Source organism: Hemibagrus wyckioides, linkage group LG20, assembly GCF_019097595.1.
Source record: "Hemibagrus wyckioides isolate EC202008001 linkage group LG20, SWU_Hwy_1.0, whole genome shotgun sequence".
NCBI lineage: Eukaryota > Metazoa > Chordata > Actinopteri > Siluriformes > Bagridae > Hemibagrus > Hemibagrus wyckioides.
The window spans coordinates 3158166-3183656 of NC_080729.1; the positions used below are offsets into that span (position 1 = coordinate 3158166).

The 25491-nt window shown below is 41.8% G+C and overlaps 2 protein-coding genes across 4 annotated transcripts; both read right to left on the minus strand.

Annotated features, from left to right (window-relative positions):
* Positions 1-226: 226 nt before the first annotated feature.
* inhbab (inhibin subunit beta Ab) lies at positions 227-8190 on the minus strand. The gene is made up of 2 exons (XM_058372776.1): positions 6950-8190; positions 227-2165 (listed from the first exon to the last, which is right to left on the minus strand). The coding sequence occupies exons 1-2, from the start codon at positions 7389-7391 to the stop codon at positions 1369-1371; spliced, it is 1239 nt and encodes a 412-aa protein (XP_058228759.1). The 5' UTR covers positions 7392-8190; the 3' UTR covers positions 227-1368.
* Positions 8191-13744: 5554 nt separating this feature from the next.
* On the minus strand, positions 13745-25423 carry afg3l2 (AFG3-like AAA ATPase 2). 3 transcript variants are annotated; one of them, XM_058418780.1, is made up of 17 exons: positions 25221-25423; positions 23834-23924; positions 23552-23611; positions 23308-23438; positions 21839-21988; positions 21660-21734; positions 20732-20856; positions 20235-20508; positions 19438-19575; positions 18931-19084; positions 18727-18834; positions 18516-18641; positions 17835-17945; positions 17590-17705; positions 17144-17344; positions 16250-16444; positions 13745-15260 (listed from the first exon to the last, which is right to left on the minus strand). In XM_058418780.1, exons 1-17 carry the CDS (start codon positions 25311-25313, stop codon positions 15018-15020), a joined length of 2391 nt encoding a protein of 796 aa, XP_058274763.1. In that variant the 5' UTR covers positions 25314-25423; the 3' UTR covers positions 13745-15017. The 3 variants fall into 3 exon arrangements, with proteins under 3 accessions (XP_058274763.1, XP_058274762.1, XP_058274764.1); XM_058418779.1 differs by lacking the exon at positions 25221-25423 and adding an exon at positions 24016-24213; XM_058418781.1 differs by lacking the exon at positions 25221-25423 and adding an exon at positions 24048-24204.
* Between the last annotated feature and the right edge of the window lie 68 nt (positions 25424-25491).

The window sequence follows — 25491 nt, forward strand, 5'->3', positions numbered from 1 at the left end:
CAATACGTTCTCATGTCTGAATGGCTAACGTCCATTTTCCCCAGTCAGAGAATGTTTTAGCACTTCCTGTCCATCTGCTAAGCATCAAACCCTCTAATGAACAAATCAACTCCAGCTTCATGAACCTCAAGGGATACAGCTGCAAATCCTTAAATTAGCCACAACTGGCTGGGTCTCTAAATTAATAAATAAACAAAAGATCAGCAAAAGAGGATTACTTTTACAGTTCAGCTTTAATAGTGAAGCAAAGAGTATGCTGCAAAATAAATTAGATATAAAACATAACAAGCACATTTTGTACAACAATGCATCGTGTCACCTCATTAGAGATCTATACATTAAAAAGTTCATCGAAACATGTTCAACAATCCAAAACCTTCCTTCAACATATCATGGTTTGTTTTGTCAGTCATTTTCGTTCGTGGAAAGTTCATATTTTATCTTGGTGCATGGTGTCGTGATGTGGGTTTGTATGAAGGCTGTACGATCATGGCATCAGATCATCGCCTGGACTTTAAATTTGCATGAAAACCTGTACATTTAGGAAACACTGAAGAAAACTTAAAACTGGATCAGACAATGATGCGGTCAGTTGGCTGTGTATTTGTACTGTCGCTAATTGGGCGAATACCACAGTCAAGCTGGGTGTTGTGAAGGATCATTCTGAAAGCTATTATGATATGAAGGATCTTTGGTATACTATATATATATAAAGTTCCAAATGTACATCGTATTCTTGGGTGGCTGATATAAGAATGTTGGTTTAGTGCAAATCTTGATCACTTTTCATCAACATTCATAATTTATAGTGATAAGAAAAATAAGAAGTTTGGCTCCAGTAGCTGGTCCAACTACTTTTCTTCAAGTATTTTCTCTTTTTTCAAAACAGAAATACAACCAACTCTTTTTTTTTGTTGGAAAAGGGTTCACAAAAGAAAACCATAAAAACATGAATGACAAAATGAACATCCAATAACACCAGTTGCATAGTTCGTTTTTTTTTCCCTCGGATTCGTATTTCCGAGATGCTTCTTTTTATTGCAGCGCAGAGAACACGGAACAACATTTTTATCCTGACCATGCACCTGTTCCCTCATATTTCCGCCTTCCCTTCAAATAACAAAAATATATTACGCCTCTTTCTCATTTTTTTTTTTTACATTTATATGAAAGTGCCACAGAGATCACTCAAATCAAGAGTCCTGAATAGAACAGTTCATGAACAGAGCGTGTTCAAGTCAAAAAACAACGTCAGTTCGAGAAATGCTTGTGGGCCAGCCTAGGCTGCTAATCCACCAATCATGTGCTTTGACCTTGGCTAAGCAGTTTTAAACAGTTCCACAGGATTTGTGGTTAAGTTTATTAATTTTATGAGCAGCCACATTCTTCTACGATCATGTTCTGGATGTCCTTCTTGATGATCTTTTGCTCTTCGTTGTAGTAGAGCATGGACATGGCGCGGAGACGCGTGGGAACGCAGCACGACCGGATCCCTGCGAACGGGCTGTAGCCACGCATGCGATAGTGGTTGATGACGGTGGAGTGGAAGGAAAGCGCCGTACCCGCCATGTTAGCAGCGTGGCCCGGGCACTCGCCCTCGCAGTAGTTGGCGTGGTAACCTGAGGGCGCAATGATCCAGTCGCTCCATCCGATGTCCTTGAAGTTGACGTAGAAGTGGCGTTTGCAGCACGCACGCATGTTGCCTTCACACTCAAGGCCACGCTTGCTGCGCCGGTGTTGCCGTTCATCGGCCGGACGTAGCGCCAGCATCAAAAATGGGCGGTGTGATTGCGAGTGCTCCTTCCCTTTTCCTTCACCGAGGATTGGCACTGCACCGACGTCAGCGCACAGCGGGCACGACACACGAAGACGCAGCTCTCCGCCGCCCCTGTCCAGCAGTGCCTGCACGCTGGCTCCAACAGACAGGGTGTGCCAGCCGCTACGCCGGGCATCCACCATCTTCTGAGATACCAACACCTCATCCTGGGGGTCTGGATTTGACTCTGTGCTCACACTCGGGGTCTGCAGGAGCTGTAGGGAAACTTTGCCCTTCGCATGGCTTCCCTTTGCCAGTTTAAGGAAGATCCAAACATTGGCCTGCTCCACCACAGACTGTGGGGCACTCTCCTTTGAGATGTCAAATTTCACCATATCAGGAACATCAACTGCCAAAGACATAAGAGAAAGAAATTAGGTCAGATTTGAGCACTCTGAAATTGGTATACCGTTCTCCTAAATCTGGGAGAACTTGAGGTACTAAGTAGCAAAATATTACGTAACCTTTCTAGCATGATATTGTTTTGCAAAAATGCCCACGAGCCTCTCTCGAGTTTCAGTTCCCAAAATTTAAGCAGTTGATTTTCAAGTAAACTATCCGAATAATTTGGTGTTAGTTCGGTGTATTGGCATGCTAGCAACAGCTGAGTGGAATCAGGATCCCAGTCCAGTCTTAACACCACTAACAGAACCCAAACACTCTGTGAGAGAGTCAGAGCTGTTCTCCACCATCTGCAATCCTTCGTCAACACCTAGTACTTCTCCATAAAAACATTTCCTGCTGCTAAAATCCTGGCACTCCGTTTGTGTACATAAAGCGTGTCGTGTTATGACAAGGGCCTTCCCAATAACTTGCACATGACTGTGTAAGTCTGTAAGCCTGCTCTGATTCAGTTACAGCACATGATTTATTGATTTGAGATACAGCTCGCTCTCACACCACTCTCATCAACAGCAATGAGTTAGCGTTCATTCCAACTATTTAGTCAACACGTCTGCTTAAGATATATGATGTGTTACCTGATATTGGTAAGTAAAAGCCGACATAATATCAAAACCTCGCAAAGTTTTGGCCTCATATATACAATATTTTAGATGTATGTATCCGAGAATTTTCTGGAAATGGAACTGATGCTGAGATTTGAAGAGGAATCCAGGATATTTTCTTTCACCTTGTCATCTGATATTCCACTAATGACAAGAGCTCTTGAAAGTAAGAAAAAAAAGCCTTTTTTTATTCATTTGCTACAGGTTATCCAGGCGTTTCTTAACAATGTAGCAGCGATGATGCTATTCCCCTCAGAAAATCTGGCTCGATAGACCGCTGATTACATTCGCGACTTTGTGCTCGCTTGCCCTCCGGGTTGCAGAGTGGACCTGTATCTTCAATAAAATCTCTCACCAAACATTCTCACTAGGTCTGAAATCTTAGAAGGCTCTTCAGATCTAACATCAGAAGAGGGGTTTTTTTTAAACAAAGCAGAGCAGTGATACTTTTCCCATCCATGGTGGATAACAATGTCAAACACACTGCTTAGTGAAAGATCGAGTGTCACGATGATGGAGGGCCGACTTTACTAAGCTTTGAATTTCCTTCTCACTCTGCATGACTGATGGAGTGGCCTTCTTTTGATTTTACTCTCAGAAGTGTTGGCGAGAAACGGGTCTCAGGAACATTATAAAAACGTCAATCAATTCGCTCTGAGCAGAATTCTTACATTTCTATTCTTGATTTCATAAATCATCACAACATTTATAAGCTGGTTAGAACAAACTATTGTAGATCTTATATAGTCCTTAAAACGTATTAAATAGCACTGGTGCATTATACACCCATTTTCTGTAGTGCTTATCCTTCACAGGGACGCTGGGAACCTTTCAGGGGACTCGGCACACAAGGCGGGGGACACCCTGGATGTGGTGCTAGCCCATCTCAGACACACTTTAGAGATAATTTGGCAATCAGATTACAACACATCTTTGAACTAGGAGCGGAAACCTTAGTACCCAGAGGAAACCCACAAACCACGGGAAGAACTTGACCACAGATGGGAATCGAACCCCTAACTCAGGAGGTACAAGGCAAACATGCTAACCACTAATTAAATAATTAATTACTGCTTTTTTGTATTTAAGCATGACTAAAGAATGATCTGTCTGTAGCACAGTTTAACATCATGAGCTTTCATGGTAAGGAAACCTTTACATTAAGTTCTTTAAAAGCCATTACCGGTAAGGTTATAGCCTTGGCTGCTTACAGAATTTGATTTATTGACAGAAATGACGTGAGATTTGATCTAGATCCAGAAACACTTAGGAGATTGAATGTAGAGCGTAAATACTATCTGTAGTGAGTTTTTAGTTTTGTTTTAATAACAAAACGAGAAAAAAGAGAGAAAAATAAGGGCTAAGTTTGAATTTAAAAGGAATAAAACACATGAATCTGCCTCACTGTTAACTCTCCTATCCCTAATGACATAAAGCAACACAGGTAAGTATTTTATCATTTTGATTCAAGGTCTCTGACACACTTTATTGGTTATATAAGGGGTAACTTAAGTTCTCTCAGAGTAAAACGATGGCAGAGAGATACTACAGCACCGTTATCTCAGGTTTATCGACACTGGTTCCTGTTTGAACAAGATTTGACAATCGGAACTGCAAGCAGGCTGGACTTTATTTCTTCAACTACAGCGACTAGTTCTGTTTGCTCTGACAACTTTTGGCACTTGCACTCACATCCGTTCTCTCCTCTTTGTGGACTCCGATGTGACCTTTCATTGGTAGCATTGCATTGGTAGAGGTCACGTGTGAGTCTTAGCACGTAAACAGAGGGTCACGCCCCCCTGAAACGTCCACTGAGCTCCAGCGGTCATATCAGGGTTATCATGAGGTTGCCTTCCTGTGCCCAGTTTATCTGTGGAGCATGCTGTGCTGCTCCACAGATAGGCAATGTGGGATCTTTATTAAACAGTCAATCACAAACAAAAGTGCTTATGGGGTCAAAATGCTCACTAGACAGCACAAGATCTCCAACACTGCAAGGTAGAAAGACTCATACTCTCATTTGAAGCGAACCATATTTGAATCAGATCTGAATAAAAGGTGACTTTCCCATCCAAGGTGTATTCCCGTCTCATAACCAGTGTTTCCAGGATGGGCTACGGGTCAGTCTTAAACATGCCTAGGATAGAGAGCCTTACAGAATACAAATGAATGAAGCTTTTCCCTCTCCCAGGAATTGTCCTAACACTGTCCCAGGAATAGTCTTTAGTGTCATCTGACACTTCTGGTCAACTAGAATTCCTAACGGTTTCTCATGTCTTCTCTCTTTGACAAAGTTTGCATAGGGTCAGGCAAAGTGGTTGGTCCCATGTCTGCATAGTCAGTTTCAAAGAGCAAGGGGCAAGTGGGGAAATCCTGGAGCTGACCCATCATTGGCTCGGAAATGCTCTCTCTCTCTCTCTCTCTCTCTCAATCTCTCTCTCTCACCCCCTCACTTTGTCTATCATCTTCATGAATGAGCAGGCGGCTTGAATGGAACTGGTTTGATTGGAGAGGCGTTGTAGGGTGCTGCAGATAATCACAACAGCTGTAAATAAAGCTCCCTCGACACAAAGAAGCCGCTTCGGATTCCCTGATTTGGGAATGCGGCAATCTTGTTAATGATGCCTCTGGCTCATTTGGGAGAACTAAGGATGAGCCTCTCTCTCTCTCTCTTTCCCTTTTCTTTCAGTAAGCGCTGAAAGAACCCCCCCCCGTCACTTCCCCAGGCTCAGCTGATCCCTGAGCAATTATCGGGACGCATATTTTGATGAATGGAGTAATTATGTACAGCTAACAACCTTGGTGTTTGTATGGATGCAAAGCGACCACCCTCTGTGTCCTATTGCCTGGAGTATCGTTAACGCCCTCTGATCTCATAAAGATGTAGAAGGGTCCCTTTTTTTTCAAGCACAGGTCCGTTGAAACGGGGCTATTTATAGCTACAGGCTCTTACGTAAGCTCGCTTGCGTTCGTGTACACTAATATGCAATTAATCAATGCATAGGAGCACTATTAGACATGCAAAGAGGGCAAATTGTATACAATGGGGCTTTGTGCACTAAAAATAGACCCCACTTGTTATCTTTAGAAACATTCTGCCAGAGAAACGGTACCTCACCCCTCCCAAAAAAGGATTCCATCAGGTTGGTGGGCAAACTTCTTCACTGATAGAATAGCAGTGTAAAGAGGGTACAAAAAAAACAGAATTGCCCCCTTTTTGTAAAGGTGCCATTCTAATTTGTAGCTTGGTGACATTGTTATAAATAAGTCATGAGGAACCAATTAAAAACAGAATGCCTTCGCAGCGCCGGTCGTCCCACACTAACTGTGCCGGAGCCGCTGAGGCTATTAATGATTCCCGCAATGTATTCTGCAAGCCTGCACACTTTTCTTTAATGACCGGTTCCCCTCGCTGCGCTGAAGGCAGCGATGACATCCTCCTGTCTGAGAGCTACGCTGTGATTACAGGAGCAATGTCACAAATCAGAGAACGCCTCGAGCAAGCAGAGCGGCAGCTCCACAGCAGGTAGAGACAGCCTTGGAGAAATCTTAACTACAGGTCTGCATGAGAAAGCAGTCAAATGGAGCTTTAAACTTGGGCATAAATATAGTTACAAGCTCACTCTTTTCCTCAACGACAAATGCTGCTTGTCTTGCCAGTGATGACTAAGTTGCAACCTTTTGGTTTTCTAAAGCAGGTGGAGTTTCTCAATCTACAAGTGTGATTTTGTTTAATTAGGACTAATCCCTGGATGTAAATCTTCCCGTACTCTGATTTACAACTTACACAGATAGCGGATTTACAAGTGCAACTTCAAACAAAGCCCAAGATTAAGAGCTGCCCAGAAGACAATTCTGTCAGCAGCACAGCAGATCGTTACAGTTTCCTAGCTGAAAGTTCCACAGCTGGAGAGCATGTGTTTATTTCTGTAGCATTCTGGTCGGTAGCAATCTCTCTCGCTCTATCGTCTGTATTGCTGGATGAGAGACTAGACCTTGTGATCTGTAGGCACTCCACAGTGCACTTTCAGAGCTCATCAGAAACAGGACTACTTGCTAAAATCCTATTCTCTAGATAGCGGACCACATCTATAGCTATTTTCCCCAAACCCACTTTTTTACTCACCTGGCTCTGCAAAGGTGATGATTTCAGATGGTGGCTCGTCACCTGGAGCTCCAAGCTCTTCTGCATCATCCTCGATCTCCACCGTGCCGTCCTGTGCGACACGGCCCACGTGCAGCTTGCGCAGGGCATTGAGCAGGGCAGCGCGGGGCACCGGATGACTAATGTTGGGCGGTGCACTCAGGTGCAGCATGTTCAGGATGTGCCTCTTCACTGCCTCCACCATGCCAGGCTCTGAATCCCTGTCTAACTGAGCAAGGGCGCAGGATGGACACGGACTCACCACACCACCCTCCTCCTGCCGCTCAGCACCCTGAGACCCTGCCTGTCTGTCGCTCTCTAAAGGAGTCGTGCCTTGCATGCCTGAGGGTGTTGGGGAACAGCGTCCGGACAGGCAGCCGGAGAGGAGCAGTGCCAGAGCCATCAGCAGGGTGAGAGAGGGCATTGTGGGCACCGCCGCTTCTCGCGATCAGATGCCAGCTAGAGGGGACGAGCGCCCAGCCACCCTCAGGGAAAAAAAGTGAGCGTGGAAAGAAAGCTAAATTAATCCTGATCCGAAAGGTGTGAACATGCTGAAAAACAGGAAGCTGTTGTCACAGTCCTGGAGCCTCTGATCCTGTGTTTTTAGTCCTGGTCCTGGTTACGGTTTGGTCCAGTGAGCTTGGAGAGACCAGAGATGGCAGAGCTCTGAAGAGGAGAAACCTGACAGAGTGCAGCTCGTTACACCGGAGCTGAATGGTTTTGTAGAAAGTGGGCAGGGTTAGACAGTTCTCTGACTCTTTCTCTCTCTCACTGTCTCTCTCTCCTCTCTCTCTCTCTTTCCCTGTGTCTCCACTGTGTGTACCCTCTCGCTTTCTCTCTCTCTGTAATTATACCTTCCTCCCCCTTCTTTCCTCCCTCTCAGTTTATTACTATCTTCCTCACTACTTCTGAGTCACTAACTTCTACTTTCCTTTTTTGCGCTCTCTCTCTCTCTCTCTCTCTCTCTCTCTGCAACTCCCCCAGTAATATGTGTAACAGTTTTTTTTTCTTCCCTGGCAGAAAGATCCTAACACTCACTCACGCATGCTTTCTCTGTCACACTTTCCTCACGCCTGTACATCTCTTTTTCCTCAGCTCCGATCTATCTGCTGCTGTCCTGCTTAGTGTTTTAACTCCGTCCCGGGATGCGGCATTATGGAGAGGCGAAGGCTCAACATAGCTATCTCAACACACACAGACTCATTCATGCGCCGCGTCTCTCTATCTCTCTCGTATGCACACACAAGCACAGCTTGGGCATTTCCTCTACCGCTGGGGGTGTTCTCTGCACCGAATTAACTACTCTGCAGGACATTATCATAGGCCACATGGCCCAAACCTCCAGTTTGCTACATATTTAACATTTAATCATTAAACCGAGAGTCTGACTGCTCGCAGGAGTGATGCAAACATATGTCATGTCACCTGTTGGACTTTGTTAAAAATAGCACAGCTATTTATCCCAGCCCGTTGCTCGCGAGCAGAACCGAAAAACCTACTGAGCATGAACTTGTTTATTATTTTCAAACGGCCTGAAATAAATAGGAGTTTGTGTGATGGGATGACGCTGGAACAGAGCAGAAACATGACACCTGTGACAGGTTCCACCTGTGCCAAACGCAGCTTTGCTCTCGACAGGAGGCGTGAGAGTGACACCACATGACTCCCTCTTGTGGTACATCCCCTGTAACACCGGTTTCATTCTGTGAAAAAAGTTCCCAAATGATGTGAAACAATTTAAGAAAGGTGTCTCTGATAGAAGATTCCCAAATTCACAATAGGTCAGTTTCTCAATCATAAAAATCTGTAAAACAATCAAGGAAGGTTTTTTTTTTGCATGAATATCATGATGACTACGTTAGGTACGTTAATGCTGTGATATCATTGCTAGCTATCACAACTCTCCCTTTACAAAAATAAAGTCAAAACATGCATCAATCCAGCCTGATCTCTCCATCTCAGACTTCAAGACTATGCCAGATAGTAACACTTTTCCAGATGTTCTCACACACCAGATGTGAAGAAAACAATTGCTCGGCCACAGCCTGTGAACATGTGATAGACTGAGAGTGAGAGAACACATCACACCATGTGCCACAACCAGAGATAAACTGAGATGTTTGCACCTTGAAAATACTATTAGGCTGTACATTGTTTTAGCTAATAATTAGCTAATAACCTGGGTTCTCTCTCTCTCTCTCTCTTTTTCTTTCTGTCAAGCTACACATGCTGATCCTGAGATACCAGTGATCCTGACCATTACTACTCTCCAAACCTGCCAGGTCCATCATGATGCCTCACTTCTAGTTGGAGTTCTCATCACCTGAACACCACTTGCTGAGGATGGTGCCAGATGGACAGCATAAAGATCCATGAGATTACGGTGGATGGTACCACTTAGAAACCATAAACATGTCTCTGGACCACAGATTTGCACCAAGGAACAGTTAATTACTTCCACAATATAGACTTCACGATACAACAGAAATAACCCAATGCTCATCATTCCTGGTTAAACAATTGCAATGCTTTTTGAAGAATAGAAGCCTTTATTTGTCACACATACATTACAGCACAGTGGAATACTTTTCTTCACATATCCCAGCTGAGGAAGTTGGGGTCAGAGCACACAGGCAGCTTTGAAGCAGCAGAGGTTGCCCAACAGTGGCAGCTTGGCATTGCTGGGGCTTAAACCCAGACAGTCCAATCAACAACCCAATGCCTTAACCACTTGAGGTACCACTGACCTTTACCACTGACCATATAGTGCACAGTTTCCTTCCTCAAATCTTCTCAGAGAGTTTTTCCTCACCACCGTCACCTCTGGCTTGCTCACTAGAGATAAATTTACACATTTATATCAGGAATTTAGATATTTCTGTAAAGCTGCTGTAATGAGCATATAGTAACCGGCTGTACCAGATACCAGAATCAGTATGGGTGGATCCCTACTCAAAACACACTACAATATTTGTTCATAAACCAGTTTGATTAGCAAAATGTGTGAATATATGGACCTGTCATTCAGGTATAAGGAGTTTCTAAGCACTTTAATGTGTCTTGTAGGCTGCAATGTGTGTGGATGTGTCTGTGCATCTCTGCAAATTCTCAAGAAAACCAAGGTGAATGGATTTGCACTCATTGAAGCCTTTATTGATGTTAAGTGGAAAAACACAGTCCATATTAAGGCTCCGTCCCAAATGGCACCCTAAACCCTGTGGTCTTAATCCAAACCAGGATGTTAGTGACATCATTGAGGTATAGACTTATTTGGCACAGTTTTCAGAGAGCTGTTGCCAAGATCTCGAAAACAAATACAAAAACATACCAAAAAAATAAATCTTCGGTCCGTATTAAGGCCATATCCGAAATGGCACTCTAAATCCTCCTGCAAGTTGGTGACATCATCAGCCGTCTAGTGTACTCAAAAAGTACTCAAGAATTTGGGACAGGCCTGGACAAGTTCGACTACTTGTGTACAACCTCAGGCAGTGTTTCTGCCTCACAGCTCCAAGGTCCCTGGTTTAGTCCAGAGCTCTGGTTATTGTCAGTATGAACTTTCGCCATGTTCTGCAACTTCCTCCAAGTACATGGCTGTAAATGCATTGCCTACTTTGCCCCACACTTTGTTTGTGTACCCATAGTCACCAGGGATAGATTCTGGCTTGACCACCACCGTAACCAGGATAAATAATTTGATCCAGATGAAAGAATGATTTCTATATTTCAGAACTTTCACTCTGCTCTGGCGAACACCTAATCTTTTCACATCTTTCTGCTGTCTGGAATGTTCTCCGTTTCTGTAGCAGATCATGGTGATCGTTATATGATGTGGAATAAGTTGTAACTGTCAAGATATTCAGTCAGGACCGGAGACGCATCATATTTTCCACATCTTGTGATCCTGTTTATTATTACTTATAGCTTTGGGTGACTGTTGAACTTTGTAACTTTTCCCTGCTGCTATACTTTCTTACTTTAAAGTACAGCAGCTGATCTGTCAATGATGTGGGCAGAGGACACGGGCATCCCCCCACTCTAACCTCCAGCATCATCACATCTATTCTGGGCATGTTGTTCGTAAGCAAACAAGCACACTTCCATATAACTCCTTAAAAATCGTATTCTTAGCACAGCCACATGTTTGCCTGGGCAGTGTGTATGACTGACTGTGTCTACGTGCGCATGTGTGTGTGGTGAGCATGCTATTTCTGAAAACTGCCCATAAGGTGCCATCACACATCCCACTGACTGCGGTAGCTCCTCTCTGAAGCTGACACACTCTCACTACGATGTGTGTGTGTGTGTGTGTGAGTAATGATGTCCTTGTCATTTATAAACTTCACGTTTCACCGATATGTAACTGATATGAAACTGATATGAAACTTTCACTTTGCTTTGCATTAAATAAGAAATTAAACACTTCATGGTCCTATTAAAAAACATCCTGAAGTCCATCTTACACTTTGAATACATTTATGTATTAAATTACAATACAACATATCTTACTTTTCATCTTTTCACAGTTGTCTGTCTTTCAAAGGTGATAAATAATACAACCAGTGCAACTCGTCATGTTCCAACAAACTCCTCCAGCCTGAAGAGACTTTCCCATGGAGGAAAACCTAAAGTTACAGCTTTCCATCTGACTCTTACACCGACCCTTGAGACTCTTTCCATAAAAGCTAAAGAAACATCTTCGATGGCAAATAATGTTGTTACCATAGAAACCTGTGATTTGCTTTAAAGCTGGAAATACTGGCAGAGCTGCTGCTCTTATATGAAATCTTCTGACCAATCAGAATTAAGATGTGAGAAGATAGAATTATTGAATGAGTGTTCCACCTGGTTGACAAGCTGGATGGAGACCCTGAGGTAGACCCAGGGACCTGCTGGTGAGATTATAGTTGCCTTGGAAACAGCTTGGGACTATGTATGGATCCTGTAAGAAGAGGTGGCCAGGGATAGAGAACTCTAAAGGACTCTTATTAAGGAAAAAGAGTAACATTATGTATGAAACTTGCTTGTGATTGGTTAGAGACCCTTTGATTGACAGACAAAGGCTATTCACTCCTCTTAGAGAGCAGGACAAATGCTCTTTCTTGGCTCCTTTTTTTGGCTATGCATGGCTGTGGCATCATAATTCAAATGTATGATATTTAGTAACACTAGGCGCAAGAGATGAATACACCCTGGATAAAACACCACTCGTCTGGGAGGTAGGATGAGAACCTGGAGAACCCGGAAGATCTAACATGGAGGCAACATTAGAAAACACCACATTGACAGTAACCCAAGCTCAGGCTCACAACTGGGAACCCAGAGTTCTGAGGTGACAACAAAACCCATTGCCACTCCGACATGCCACTCCACCAAGATTCTTGGCCCCAATCATTGCTGCTACAGCATTATTTAGACCTCAGTGGTCGGTGAAGGGAAAAAAAACCCTCATCTGCAGTGATCCAAGGAAGTGTGAACAAAGTTGTTCTGAGAAGCAGTCACATGGCTTTGCATATTTACATACACAGTTCCTGTGGTGGGGTGTGTTTTACTCACGTTATGATGAGACGTAACTGATGTGTGTGTGTGTGTATGACGATGATGTTCATGATGATGTAAAAAGCAGTAACGAGGTGGCGAGGTGCGAGTTTTGGCAGGATAGTCCTCACCCACTGCTACTGTGCTCTGATTCAGAGCCTGGGAGAAATTTGGGTAGGCGGGATCCCTCCATCTCTCTCGCTCTCTCTCTCTCTCCTCACTCCAACGCACTCTCTCTCCCTCTCTTTCACCCTCTCTACCTGTTTCTTCACACATGCTGCTCAGAAGCGCCTTGATCGCCATGTCTGACTCATCCTCAAGTCACGTTTGTGTCCTTCCACCTCGGCCCTGCCTCTGCATCTCCCGTGGGAGCGACATCCTCATCTGCGCTCGCAACTTCTCCGTCATCGACAACAACATGAGTAACAGCTTCAGTAAAAACTCGCTCACTGACTTCAGCATCTCGAACGCGTGCAGTGTTAGTCTCGGTCTCATCCCTGATCTAATGACTAATTTAGCTTCTTCGGGGAAAAATAAATAAAACACAAAACTAAACACAGACGATGACTAAGCCGAGACAGAACTTAGCTAATCGCTAACTCACAGACGATCTGCGTGTGATGTCGTCGTCAGCTGGTGGGGAATCACTCCCTCTCAGAGCGCTCGGAGTCAGAGGCGGGAGTGAGGGAACCCTCTCCATGCCGGCCGTGACTAAACACGGACATCCTCCTTCGGCTACTGAATCACACGCCGCATGGTAGCTATTTTTTGATTGCTGCGTGTTTTCATGACAGCTCAACACGTGCACTCGAGCTGATCGTGCTGTCAGATCAGAGGTTTCATTTTTGTTTTATTTTCTCAGGGAGCAATAAGTACAACTTTTACTGCCAAAGGACGAAGAGTGCAAAAGTGAACTGACTCGTGAGTTTAACAGTTAAAGACACTTTGAAAACTCTGAGCACCGAGAAGGCCCGAGGATCCCTTATTGCTTGGGGAAAAATGAAAAAAGGTTTATTATATAATAATAACAACAACAACTCTATAAGGCATCCAGATTACTTCTTCAACCCTTTCTATTCAGAAAAAAACACATCTTTTATGTCACTCCTACAGATACTTTATATTTTATAGAAATATATATAATAGTATATATTTTATACAGAAAACAAAATCTCTTCATCCATCAACAATATTTTTTTTAAAAATCATTGTGATAAATAATCTCAAAATCACTTCCAATATCATAACCACATATTTATCTACATTTATTCAAACACTGCACAAAATACAACTACAATTAATAAGCAATGAATGAAACCCTCGGTGCTGAAAGGTGTGTGCTGTAGGTAAATAATCCATGGCACAGATTTCAGTTACCTCCTTGAAGTTGATTCATTTCCTATAACAGCATGGCCTTGTTTTTAAATTAAGAATTAAATGCCATATTTTAATCTGTCCATCATAACATTTGATGTCACGGAACAGCAGCTAGGTAAAAAGATGGTCAGTTTTAATCAGCGAAGGGGTGTACTATTGAAATTACTAATATATCCAAGCCAAATCATAGAGTAGGATTGTTTTTAGACAGAAATATACATTTATATATAATGGCTTATATGTTACAAAGCGCACAGATGATGTAAGTGCCTGCTTCTTCGCAATGTATTTTAAATCTAATATCCATCCATACCTCTGTGGATGTATCTGTACTGAGAAAAGAAGAAGGAAGTAAGCAAGATCATCACTTTGGCAGAGACTTTTAGGCTTCATTTGCAAATACACTTAAGCAACAGTCTTCATGACTCTTCATGATGCTTTATGTACATCGAGGACAGTTATAGAAATACAGAATCGGTTCCTCTCTCAGTACGGGGAAACTTATACACTACAGATGTAGTAGATAGACGTTAGATTAAACAACTCTGACGTATTTATTTAAATTAAAAGAAAACACTGCAGAAAATGCAGTAACCGAGTGCTCGACAACAGTGTTAAGATGACATCATGCTTTTTGTTGGGGGTTTTTTTCAGCTTTTTTCTCATATCTAGTGAAAAATCACAACAGTTCTGTTCCTTTCTATTGATCTGATTTGAGAAAGCAGACACGAGCGATGCACTGTGTGGTATGCGATCTTCACAGAAGCAACTATGAGCATTTAATTCCATTTTTTGTTTCTTCATACATCTTTTATATACATTTTCTTAAGGAAAATTCGTCATATATTACTTCTGCTCATTTTTTTTAAGTCAGTGAAGCAAAATTCCAAAATATGGATCTTCAGTGGCGCGTTCCCAAAACCCACCCGAGCAACAGCTAGAACATCTCTCCATTTAAAAAAAAACAAAACACCTTTCCATCTATGCAGCACACACACCAACCTGATACAGAGAAGGTCTGTGTGTGGATTCAGGAAGGTCACATGACCAGCCCCGACCCGACCCAAACCCAAACCTCATTACATTTCCCTCTGGCTCACTACTGTAAATGTCACCCTCTGGTGGAGGATTGGGTTTAGAACGGCATGCCGCCTCCGATCTGACGCGCCACCTGCTCCTCCGTGCTCTCCTCCTTCTCGCTCCCTCGTTCCTTATTCCAGTCTTTCAGTCCCTCGGGGAGCGACGTGTCCTCGTCCAGTCCTCCTGTGCCCTCCACGAATTCCTCGTACGTCGACTTTTCGGCGAACGGCCGCCGGCCCAGGAGCTCCACCATGTCGCTCTTATCCAAGACCTCCTTCTCCAGCAGACGTAGCGCCACCTGGTGGTTAACACACTCAAGATGATACATACAGCATTTAATCCCAAGTACCTGGTTTTACTGTAAAACCCTGTGTATGTACACCCCCACACACACACCGATTTTTACAGCAGGTCTGACCATGCTGTTTTAACATGTTGCACTGATGGACATGAGAGAGATTTTGATCACTTACGGTGCCTGAAAAGTGCACAACAAATCCGAAAACAAAATAAATCCAAAACCAAATGAACAAATCCCAAAACGCAAGGACAATTCAGACAAAGCGGAAAAGGTAGGTATAGTTTGTGAATGGAATTCTTACCTCTGATTGGACGAAACATCTGTCACTCAAGATATTCAAGAATTAGGAAATTGGGTATGTAACTATTTCTTGTACATGTGTATATTTTTAAGTTCATTCAGCGCTACTGTGAGGAATGAGGTTCATATGGAGTGATGTTGGATATACTGATAGCGTGTCATGGAGTAAAGATTAGTTTGCGATCTCTAAAAACACACCTGAAGAACGCAGGTATGTTCTGAAGACCAAACTATTCCAGACTAAAGGATGTAAGGAGCGCTATAAGAGCAGAGCTGTGTTCATACACACACCAATCCATTATCTACTGCTGCAGCTACTGCTGGACTTCCTGTATATCCTGAGTGACCGATGTCTCTTCCAATCAGAGGGAAGAATTCCATTTGCAATCTATACCTACCTTTTCCAGTTTATCTGAATTGTCCTTGTGTTTTCTGATTCGTTATTGTGTTTTGCACTTCTCGGCCACCGTCCTCTCTCATCATTAAAATTTGCCTTATACGATAAAAATGCTTACTTTCTACTTGTCTAATATTAGCTAAGTCATATGGAGACCCTAAAAAATGTATGTAAAAATAGAAAAATTTATTTCATTCTGGACTGTTGACTGTGAAATTTCTCTGCCTCCGGAATTCGAAACTGAAAATAAAAATGAAAAGAACAAAAGTTTACAGAAGAAGCCTTGTACCTTCTCCACGTCGGGCTTCTTCTCCGTCAGCAGCTTCTTTGTGCGCTCGTAGGCGTTGTTAATAAGATCCCGCACCTCCGAATCGATCAGGCGTGCCGTTGCCTCGCTGTACGGCTTCTCCAGAACCAGATCTCCCTGCCGAGGGAGGTCGAACGATACCTGACCCACCTTCTCGTTCATCCCAAACTGCACTATCTGTGGAGGGAAGTGCACTAATAACTCGTCTCATAATAGATGATAATTCAATTGACTAGATTCACTTCACTTCAATTCAATTTTATTTGTATAGCACTTTTAACAACAGACATTGTCTCAAAGCAGCTTTACAGAACATAAGAAACAAAAAACTTAGATGTTAGACAAAATCATCCCTAGTGAGCAGGCCTGAGGTGCCTGATGGCAAGGAAAACTCCCTTAGATGGTAAGAGGAAGAAACCTTGCAAGGAACCAGACTCAAAAGGGAACCTCATCCTCATTTGAGTGACACCAAAGAGTGTGATTATAAATGATTATAAACACAGAAGAGTGTGATTATGAACAATGTCCTTTCTGCAGTCATGTGCAGTGTGATGCAGATACAGCATATGTAGAATGTTTATTAATTAGGAGGTTGTTGTCATCCTAAAAGTCCACAGAGGGTACGTAAGGGGACGTAAATATGAAATGGAACAGTAAATCTTTTCTGGATCAATCTCGGGTTATTTCATCCACATGAGGAATTTATAAAATGATATAATAATCCCAAGAGCAAACCCAAGAACATATAAATAAATGAAGACTTGCATAGTAAATTTAAAGACTTGGCATTTCCACAAGAAAGAAAAGTCCTTAAATGGGAGAAAAAAAGAGAGAAGAAATCCTTTATTTAGTCCTAGCATATTAAAACTGGCCCACCTGTGCATATGCGCTCTGCGTCACCTTCCTCAGGTCGTCCTGTGCTCCGGTGGTGATGCGACCGAAGAATATCTCCTCGGCGATACGGCCGCCGAGCGTCATGCACATCCGGTCCAGCAGCTGCTCCTTGGTGTAGAGATACTGCTCTTTTGGAAGGTACTGGGCGTAGCCCAAACCTTTACCACGTGGGATGATGGACACCTGAACAGACAGTGTTATAACATCATTAAAATAATACAAGCATGATAATATGCACAGCTAGTCATGTGCTAGGCAAATAAAGAGGACATCCATTTGATGGCATGATTCGTGATTCTTTTGCATAACATGTGGCCTGTATATGCATAAAGGAACATGATTGGATCTCATATGTTAGTACGCAATAACAGTAAACACCCATAAAATCAAAAAATAGAAGCTTGATTGAGAAGGGCATTTATTGGTACCTTTAACAGAGGATCTGCATGCTCCAGGTACCACCCAGCTACGGCATGTCCAGCCTCATGGTATGCTACCGTTTTTTTCTCCTCAGGCTGCAACACCTGCGTCTTCTTTTCTAAGCCTACACACACACACACACACACACACACACACAGCATCTAAAGACTCAGAACCAAGGACAGCGGCTGCATTCCTAGTGTTCTGTTACATTACATTACACAACTATGTGTGGTTTTGTTTACACACTCACCTCCAATCACACGCTCGATAGCTTGCTCAAAATGTTTCTGTGTGATGGCGTCAGAGAGGTGGCGAGCTGCGATCAACGCCGCCTCGTTACACACGTTAGCAATGTCAGCGCCTAGCAACAGCAAAAACAATACCTGTCATGGACATTTCCCCTGCCGGAACACCAGAGGGCGGTCTAGCAGGGTTTTATTTACATCACATTCCCATGTGCTTCTGTTTACATAGTGCCTGCCCCACCCGATCCTTCCTCCCTTTCCCACCTCTGCACACCTGTTCATTATGTCTCAATAATTACCTTCCCTATAAATACCTGCTGCCTTGTGCTTGTGTTTTGCTGAGTCCTTGTCTTTTGTTACCTGGTATTGTTTCCTGGTTTCTGCTGTTTGTTTTGTGCTTGTTATTTTGTACTTAGTTGCCTAGGTTTCCCGAGCATTTCAAGGTGTCTGTAGTATTTTATTAATAAATCCTTATTTTATCCCTGCATTTGGGTCTGGATTTTGTATCCATGTAGGCACCCACTCCTGACGATACCATGTACCATCTCGTGTAGCATCCTTAATACACTGGTATTAAAATAGTACTTGCACAAAATTAGTGTTTGTTTGCTTAACAAACGACACAACAGAAGTCCAGAGGAAGTGTTGTTATTTTTTATTTAAGTTTTTAAAAAATGAACTTTTACCTGAAAATCCAGGTGTCAGAGCAGCCATCTTCCTCGCTAGATTCTCCTTGTCCAATTCTTCATCCAGCTTCAGTGGTCTTAGGTGGACTTTAAATATCGAAGCTCTGCCTTTGATATCTGGAGGACCTGCACAGAACAGTAGGGGTGTTGTTCCACTGATATGACAGAAATATCACAAATATATCAGATAAATCTGAACTGAACTACACACCGATGTATATCTGCCTGTCGAAGCGGCCAGGTCTCAGCAGTGCTGGATCCAGGATGTCCGGTCTGTTCGTACCAGCCAGAACCACGACGTTGGTGGCAGTGTTAAACCCTGAAGAGAAACAATACTCAGACTGAGTAAACACTGTGTTCACAGATAATGGTTGTTAATAATCAGGAACGTTAATCGTAAGCATCAGACACGAACCGTCCATTTCCACTAGTAGCTGATTGAGCGTGTTCTCCTGCTCACTCTGCCCTCCGAAACTGCCCCTGCCTCTTTTCCTCCCCACGGCGTCGATTTCGTCGATGAAGAGGATGCAGGGGGCGTTCTTGCGTGCCAGAACAAAAAGATCTCGAACCTGACAGACGATAAAAACAAATCTTCTCTTACACCAATTACATGAATTAAACATATGACTACATGTTCCGTTGCCAAAGGCATCCTATGAGGGATGAGACATTAATGGTCAGGAATTGTCATAGGTTTTATTGATATTTTGTAGAGATGTGGGCCAAACAATGGCATGACACAGAGGAAGTAATTATGTCAGCATGGATCATGTTTATATGTAGGCCCTCATACATGTACCCTCAGGGATGTCAAATTGCATGTGGCAGACATCTTGATTTTTACAGACAATATCATGACTTAGTAACAAGGCTCAGAATGACTCTGGCACTCACATCCTCATGTCAGTGTGAGGTCACTTACCCTGGCTGGACCGACACCCACAAACATCTCTAGGAATTCAGAGCCATTAACAGTGATGAAGGGGACGTTCGCTTCGCCTGCGGTCGCCTTCGCTAACAGGGTCTTACCAGTACCGGGAGGTCCGGTCAGAATGGCACCCTGAAACAAAACACAGTGACTTTGATGCTGACAGTCATTAAATGAATTTGTTGACTTGGCTAACAAAGACTGAAGGTAGAATGGGTGTGTTCTCAAAGGTGCCAAATACTGTTAATGAGATGATCCTAGCATGCAGAGAAAGATAGCATGAAGGAAAATAAACCAGAAGCAAATGCAAATGTCTTCCTGCTTTCTATTTTATTCAGGTTCAGTCCCAAAATGATAAACAATACGACTAAACCTGAGGTGTTCTAGCACCTCTGTGTTAGCTTTGTTTATTGCCAAAATGCTAACTAGTCACTACTACAGGTCACTACACTATATTTCCAAAAGTTTTTCAGGGGTTGGGCTCGGCCTCTTAGTTCCAGTGAAAGGAACTCTTAATGCTTCAGCTTCATACCAAGACATTTTGGACAATTTCATGCTCCCAACTTTGTGGGAACAGTTTGGGGATGACCCCTTCCTGTTCCAACATGACTGCACACCATTGACCAAAGCAAGGTCCATAAAGACATTCAAAGAATTGAAAAGGTATCCCAAAACTTTTGGCAATAAAGTGGATTTAGCAGTATGGTTGATATTATATATTTCTTAATTTTGTATATATTTTTGATATAATAATTTAATGCATGAAGCAGAATTCAACCCAAAGTCCAAACCTTAGGGATCTTGGCCCCAAGGTCCTGGTATTGCTTGGGGTTCTTCAAGAAGTTAACAAACTCCATGATCTCCAGCTTGGCCTCCTCGCAGCCGGCCACGTCCTTGAATTTGACGTCGATCTCGTCACGCAGAACTTTTGCCGTGGTCTCACTGACGCTGAACAGACCGCCCATGCCCCTGCCGGGCCGCCCGGCGCCCGCGGGTCCTCGACGCAGCATGAAGAGCAGGAAGCCGATGATAAGCGCAGTGGGAAGCATGCTGAGCAGGAAGGAGCTGGAGAGGGAAAAATAAACTGAATCAGTGCCACAGAGGCTGTTTCACCTTTATATTTATGTACTTACTGATTCGTTATTATAACGCATTATAATCCCACAGTGCTGCATTCTCCATTCTGATTGGTCAATATGTGTTGAATCACTTTCTGCAGTTCTGTGTTTTATTCCTGATATAATAAATTAATATTAAATCAACTGAATATTAAAAGTCGGAAAGTTACCCATCGCTCTCAGTGGAGTAAACCACAGGCAGCCTGTTCTCTCCTTCGATACCCAGCTCCATCTGAGCCGTCTCCAGATTCCGCTCAAACGTGTCCACGCTGCCGATGTTGAACCACACGTATTTCTTTAAAAACAGAGAGAAAGAATGAAAGACATTTCAAGATCATTTGATTCTTTAAGATGCGATTTGAACCAGCTAATATAATTTAGTAAAAAAAAAAAATATAAAAAATAAATTGTGCCAATAATCTAAGCTTCATTCACAACACTACTGTAAACATTATTGGACAAAAAAAAATGTATTAATTTTGTGATCTCCAATTCAGAATAATCTCAGATAGTGATCACTTTGTAAAATGAGATTTAAAGATACTTTTATTTAATGTCTAGAGAAATAACTTTTTAAAAATAAAATTAGAAAAATAAATAGAAAATAAAATAAATAGTAATTTAAAAATAAAATCAGAAAAATTGAGAAAAAAAAAATAATAAAAAAAAACAATTAGAACAACTAAGAACAAAATTAAATAAATAAGAATTAAAAGATAAAATTAAAATAAAATAAATAATAAATTAAAAATAAAATTAGAATAAATAAGAATAAAATTGAGAAAAAAATAACACTTTAAAACTGTACAACATTTAAGATTCATTCTGAAATTTCAACCAAAAATTAGAGTTGGGAATTGTCAGAAACAAAACCTGTAAACATTTTTTTTAATCTTGATATCGATATTACATACTCCTTTATTAGTTTTAGACTTATTTTTTAAAAAGGCCACAATATTTTTTTTTAAAAATTAAAGCATCTTATTTCAAGAAAGAAACTAAACACCAAAAAAATAATTCTGATAACATTTATAACTGCTATGACAAACATGTTTTTGAATTTCTTTGGAAATATTTTTCCTCTGAATAAAAACTCACGCCATCAGCTTCTGCTTTTCCCGGAGCGAATATAACTTTCACAAAGCGCTTGTTCACAACCTCCAACCGGTCGACCTGTACAAGCCGGAATCAGACAATAGAATTACACAACTTTATCCATCACACAGAGCAATAACTTTACGTTGATGAAGACAGAAGGGATACAGTAAGAAACTCACGACTCCTTTAGCCAGGTAGCCATTAACAAAGTCCTTCCAGGTGACTTCCTTTCCTGTATCCCGGAAGAAGAAATTAGCCACTACTGCCCAAAAAATCGCTGAAACCATTACATACATCCGGAAATCCTTGTCGTCCCACGGAATTTCCCCCTAGGGCAGACAGAATGATGATAAACAGAGAAAAAGGTTCCACATCTTTATATGTCAGATTCTCAAATCTGATTGGTCAGAAGGGGTTGATTGATGTTCTAGCACTTACTGATCCTGTCATAGAAACATGCTCATTTACAGGGACTTGATGTGGTGAAGTTTTTCTGAGAGGGTAAGAAGATGTTCATTTAACATTTACTATATGTAAATATGTAAATATGAAGTGTCAGAAATAAAGCTGTAACTCGAAATCTTCAACATTTTCAGGACTAACAAATTTACTCTTTGTAACAAGATGGGAAAAAATGAGGCTGGTGAGGGAAAGACTGTTTATTGCTGCATACATCCCTACATCTCATCCTATCATTCTATTCTATTCTGTTCATACGATTTATTTTATTTGTCTATTTAAATATGTGTATTTCTATTTCTTATCCTATTTTTTTTTATTGTCTGTGTATTGTTGTGCACTGGAGCTTGTGACACGAAAACAAATTCCTTGTATGCGCGAACATAACAGGAACAGGAACTAGCTTGTTGTAGCAGATGTTCAGCATCACTGGATGTACATTATATTGCCAAAAGTATTGGGACACCCCTCCAAACCATTGAATTCAGGTGTTGTTGTTCAGGGGTTGGACTCGGCCTCTTAGTTCCAGTGAAAGGAACTCTTAATGCTTCAGCTTCATACCAAGACATTTTGGACAATTTCATAATCCCAACTTTGTGGGAACAGTTTGGGGATGACCCCTTCCTGTTCCAACATGACTGTACACCAGTGACCAAAGCAAGGTCCATAAAGACATGGATGAGTGAGTTTGGTGTGGAGGAACTTGTCTGGCCTGCACAGAGTCCTGACCTCAACCCCATAGAACACCTTTGGGATGAATTAGAGTGGAGACTGTGAGCCAGACCTTCTCATCCAACATCAGTGCCTGACCTCACAAATGCGCTTCTAGAGGAATGGTCAAATATTCCCATAAACACACTCCTAAACCTTGTGGAAAGCCTTCCAAGAAGAGTTGAAGCTGTTATAGCTGCAAAGGGCGGGACAACTCCATATTACATTCACGTGCATGTAAAGGCAGCCATCCCAAACTTTTGGCAATATAGTGTAACTCTAAAAGGATGTTAGCATTGATATACTGTTGTATAAACACTTCAGGATGGTAAGAATAACTCTGCTTCATCACACTTGCCCGTCGTTGATTATTTTCCCATAGCTGCACGTCCCGGACATAAGATCACTTTTTCTTCCTCTCGCAATGCTCTAAATAAATACAATAGAACTGATCCACAACAGACAACTTTCATCGCACCTTTTGGAGACGGTTATACCAGGTGTTTTCATCCTTCTTTCCTCCCTTTTTGCCTCCACCCCCACCAGCTCCTCCTCCTCCTCCACCCTCAGACTTCCCAGAGTTCTTCTGCGCATTGTTCGGCTTGGCCTCTGGATTTAAGATGAGAAACAGAATGCATGACTAAATCTAATGTACAATTTCAAAGCTAGATGAAATAAATATAGAAACGTTTGTGCGGTGGTTGTGAAAAAGGACACGTCACCTTGGGCCTCTGCGTTGGGAGGTTTGGACTCGCCATTCTTTGGGAAGTATTTTTCAAATCCTTTTTTTTTTACAAGGGGAAAAGAAAAGACCAGACCCAGGCTTGTGAGTAACAAATAATAAATAAATCATTTTTTTCTTTTCTTTAAATTAAAAAAAATTATTCTAAGCATGTATATAAGGCATAAGATTTAAAGTTTAGGTTTTCAGGCAGCATTAATCCCTGAGTCTCTACATTTATAAGAACATCTACATTTTTTTTATTTTAATGCATGTAACACACCTTTCGGAGGCTTTGAGCATAACCTTCTGTACGTGTCCAACACCTGAGAAAGCAGCACTCGTTTCTGCAGGGCCTCGGTCTGCGTAGATACCTGAAAAAAATAAAATAAAATAAAATAAATAAATAAATTAATAAATTAGCCTCGTTCATCAACATTCACTAAAGTTTTTTAAAGGATTTACCAAACTTTCAGAAATGCTGATTGTCTTCCTACCCGTGTGTGTATGTTGATCGCCAATAACGTGCAAACTGTATTCCTGACACAGCTCATTTACAGTGAGCGACACCCACAAAACTCCATAAAAGGTCATGTGTACAGAGAGGTGGGAGCATGAAATGAACAATCAGGGTAAAACCTGAAAGGTTGAAGTGGACATTTGCCTCACTTCTCTACCAATAAACATATTTAATAATTTATTATATTAATAAAAATAAGTGTAAACATTCATTTGAATGTTTACACTTATTTACAAATAATTACATGATTTACAAATAAATCAGTTCGACTGACGAATGAGGCGCAATGTTGCCTGGTATTATACAAAATATCATAAGAGTAAAGGTTTATTTATTTATTATGGACATAAACTCACTATGTAAATATTATTCAAAGAAAAATATTTTTTATCTGAATGAGGTGTTTGTTATTTATTTAGAGAAACTAATTTGTAGAAAGATATCATAGACTACTATCAAAACTCCCAGAGCAATAAACTGTCTTTAACAAACACTCTCTAACAAAACTAAACGAATAATCTACAACATAACAAACATTAAACATTAAACTGGATAAACTGTGCAGTAACACAACGCTTAGATATTTTTCCACCCGCATTCTCACTAACCCCGCCTCCTGTGCTTCAATTGGCTCATCCCCCGTACTGACGGCGACAGTCAAACAAAATGACCAATCGAAACGCTTGATGGTCTGCGTTACTGACCAATCCTCGCTCATTTACCGGAATATGGTTAGGAGAAAGAAAGAAACACTAACATCTAGCATTGCTAACTAGCGGGTCCGCTTTATCACACAGCGCAGGGAGCTAGCAACCTGCTAACACAGCAATGTCATTTAGACTAAACGCTTTGTAGGACATAAACAACGACGCAAGGAAGAAATCTTAGTGTCTATTTTTTGTAAATAAATCATAGAACAAAACCGTTAGGTAAATGATATGAAAGCTACTTTACGTGTACTGTTAAAGTGTAGCAAATACTTGCTAGTAAGTGCAAGTCTCAGGCTGAATTCCAAACGACTGCACATTCCCTATATAAATACATTACATTGCCTTTGAATGTAATACCAGTTTAGTCAACCTATCTAGGACACTAGATATTACTTAGGAAGGCGTTTGAGATTCGGCCCACGTCACTGCTTGCACCTTACCAGTCGCGCCGCTTTTAGTGATCTGAAATTAGGCAGAAAAACGCTGTAAAGGTTCCTGCAGCCTCTGTAGAGGTGGAGATATCTGTGTGCCATGTCAGCACTGAGCGCACAGAGCTAAAATAAACAAAAATTGGTTTTAGATACAGTGAATAACTTCTGTAGCCATCCTACAACACATTCAGTTACAACACATTGCACTTCCGGTGCACGTTCAAGTTCAACACTAGGGGGCGAGTGAGGGTTCCATTCTCCAGCATGCTACCTTCAACGG

Excerpts from the sequence above, each read along its gene's own strand:
- inhbab (XM_058372776.1), bottom strand. The coding sequence starts at position 7,391 with ATGCCCTCTCTCACCCTGCTGATGGCTCTGGCACTGCTCCTCTCCGGC. Across the intron at positions 2,166-6,949 it reads CATCACCTTTGCAGAGCCAG|TTGATGTTCCTGATATGGTG; the intron begins GTGAGTAAAAAA and ends TGTCTTTGGCAG.
- afg3l2 (XM_058418779.1), bottom strand. The coding sequence starts at position 24,144 with ATGACCTTTTATGGAGTTTTGTGGGTGTCGCTCACTGTAAATGAGCTG. Across the intron at positions 23,925-24,015 it reads TCAGCATTTCTGAAAGTTTG|GTATCTACGCAGACCGAGGC; the intron begins GTAAATCCTTTA and ends TATTTTTTTCAG. Across the intron at positions 16,445-17,143 it reads CGCAGAGCGCATATGCACAG|ATAGTGCAGTTTGGGATGAA; the intron begins GTGGGCCAGTTT and ends TTCCCTCCACAG.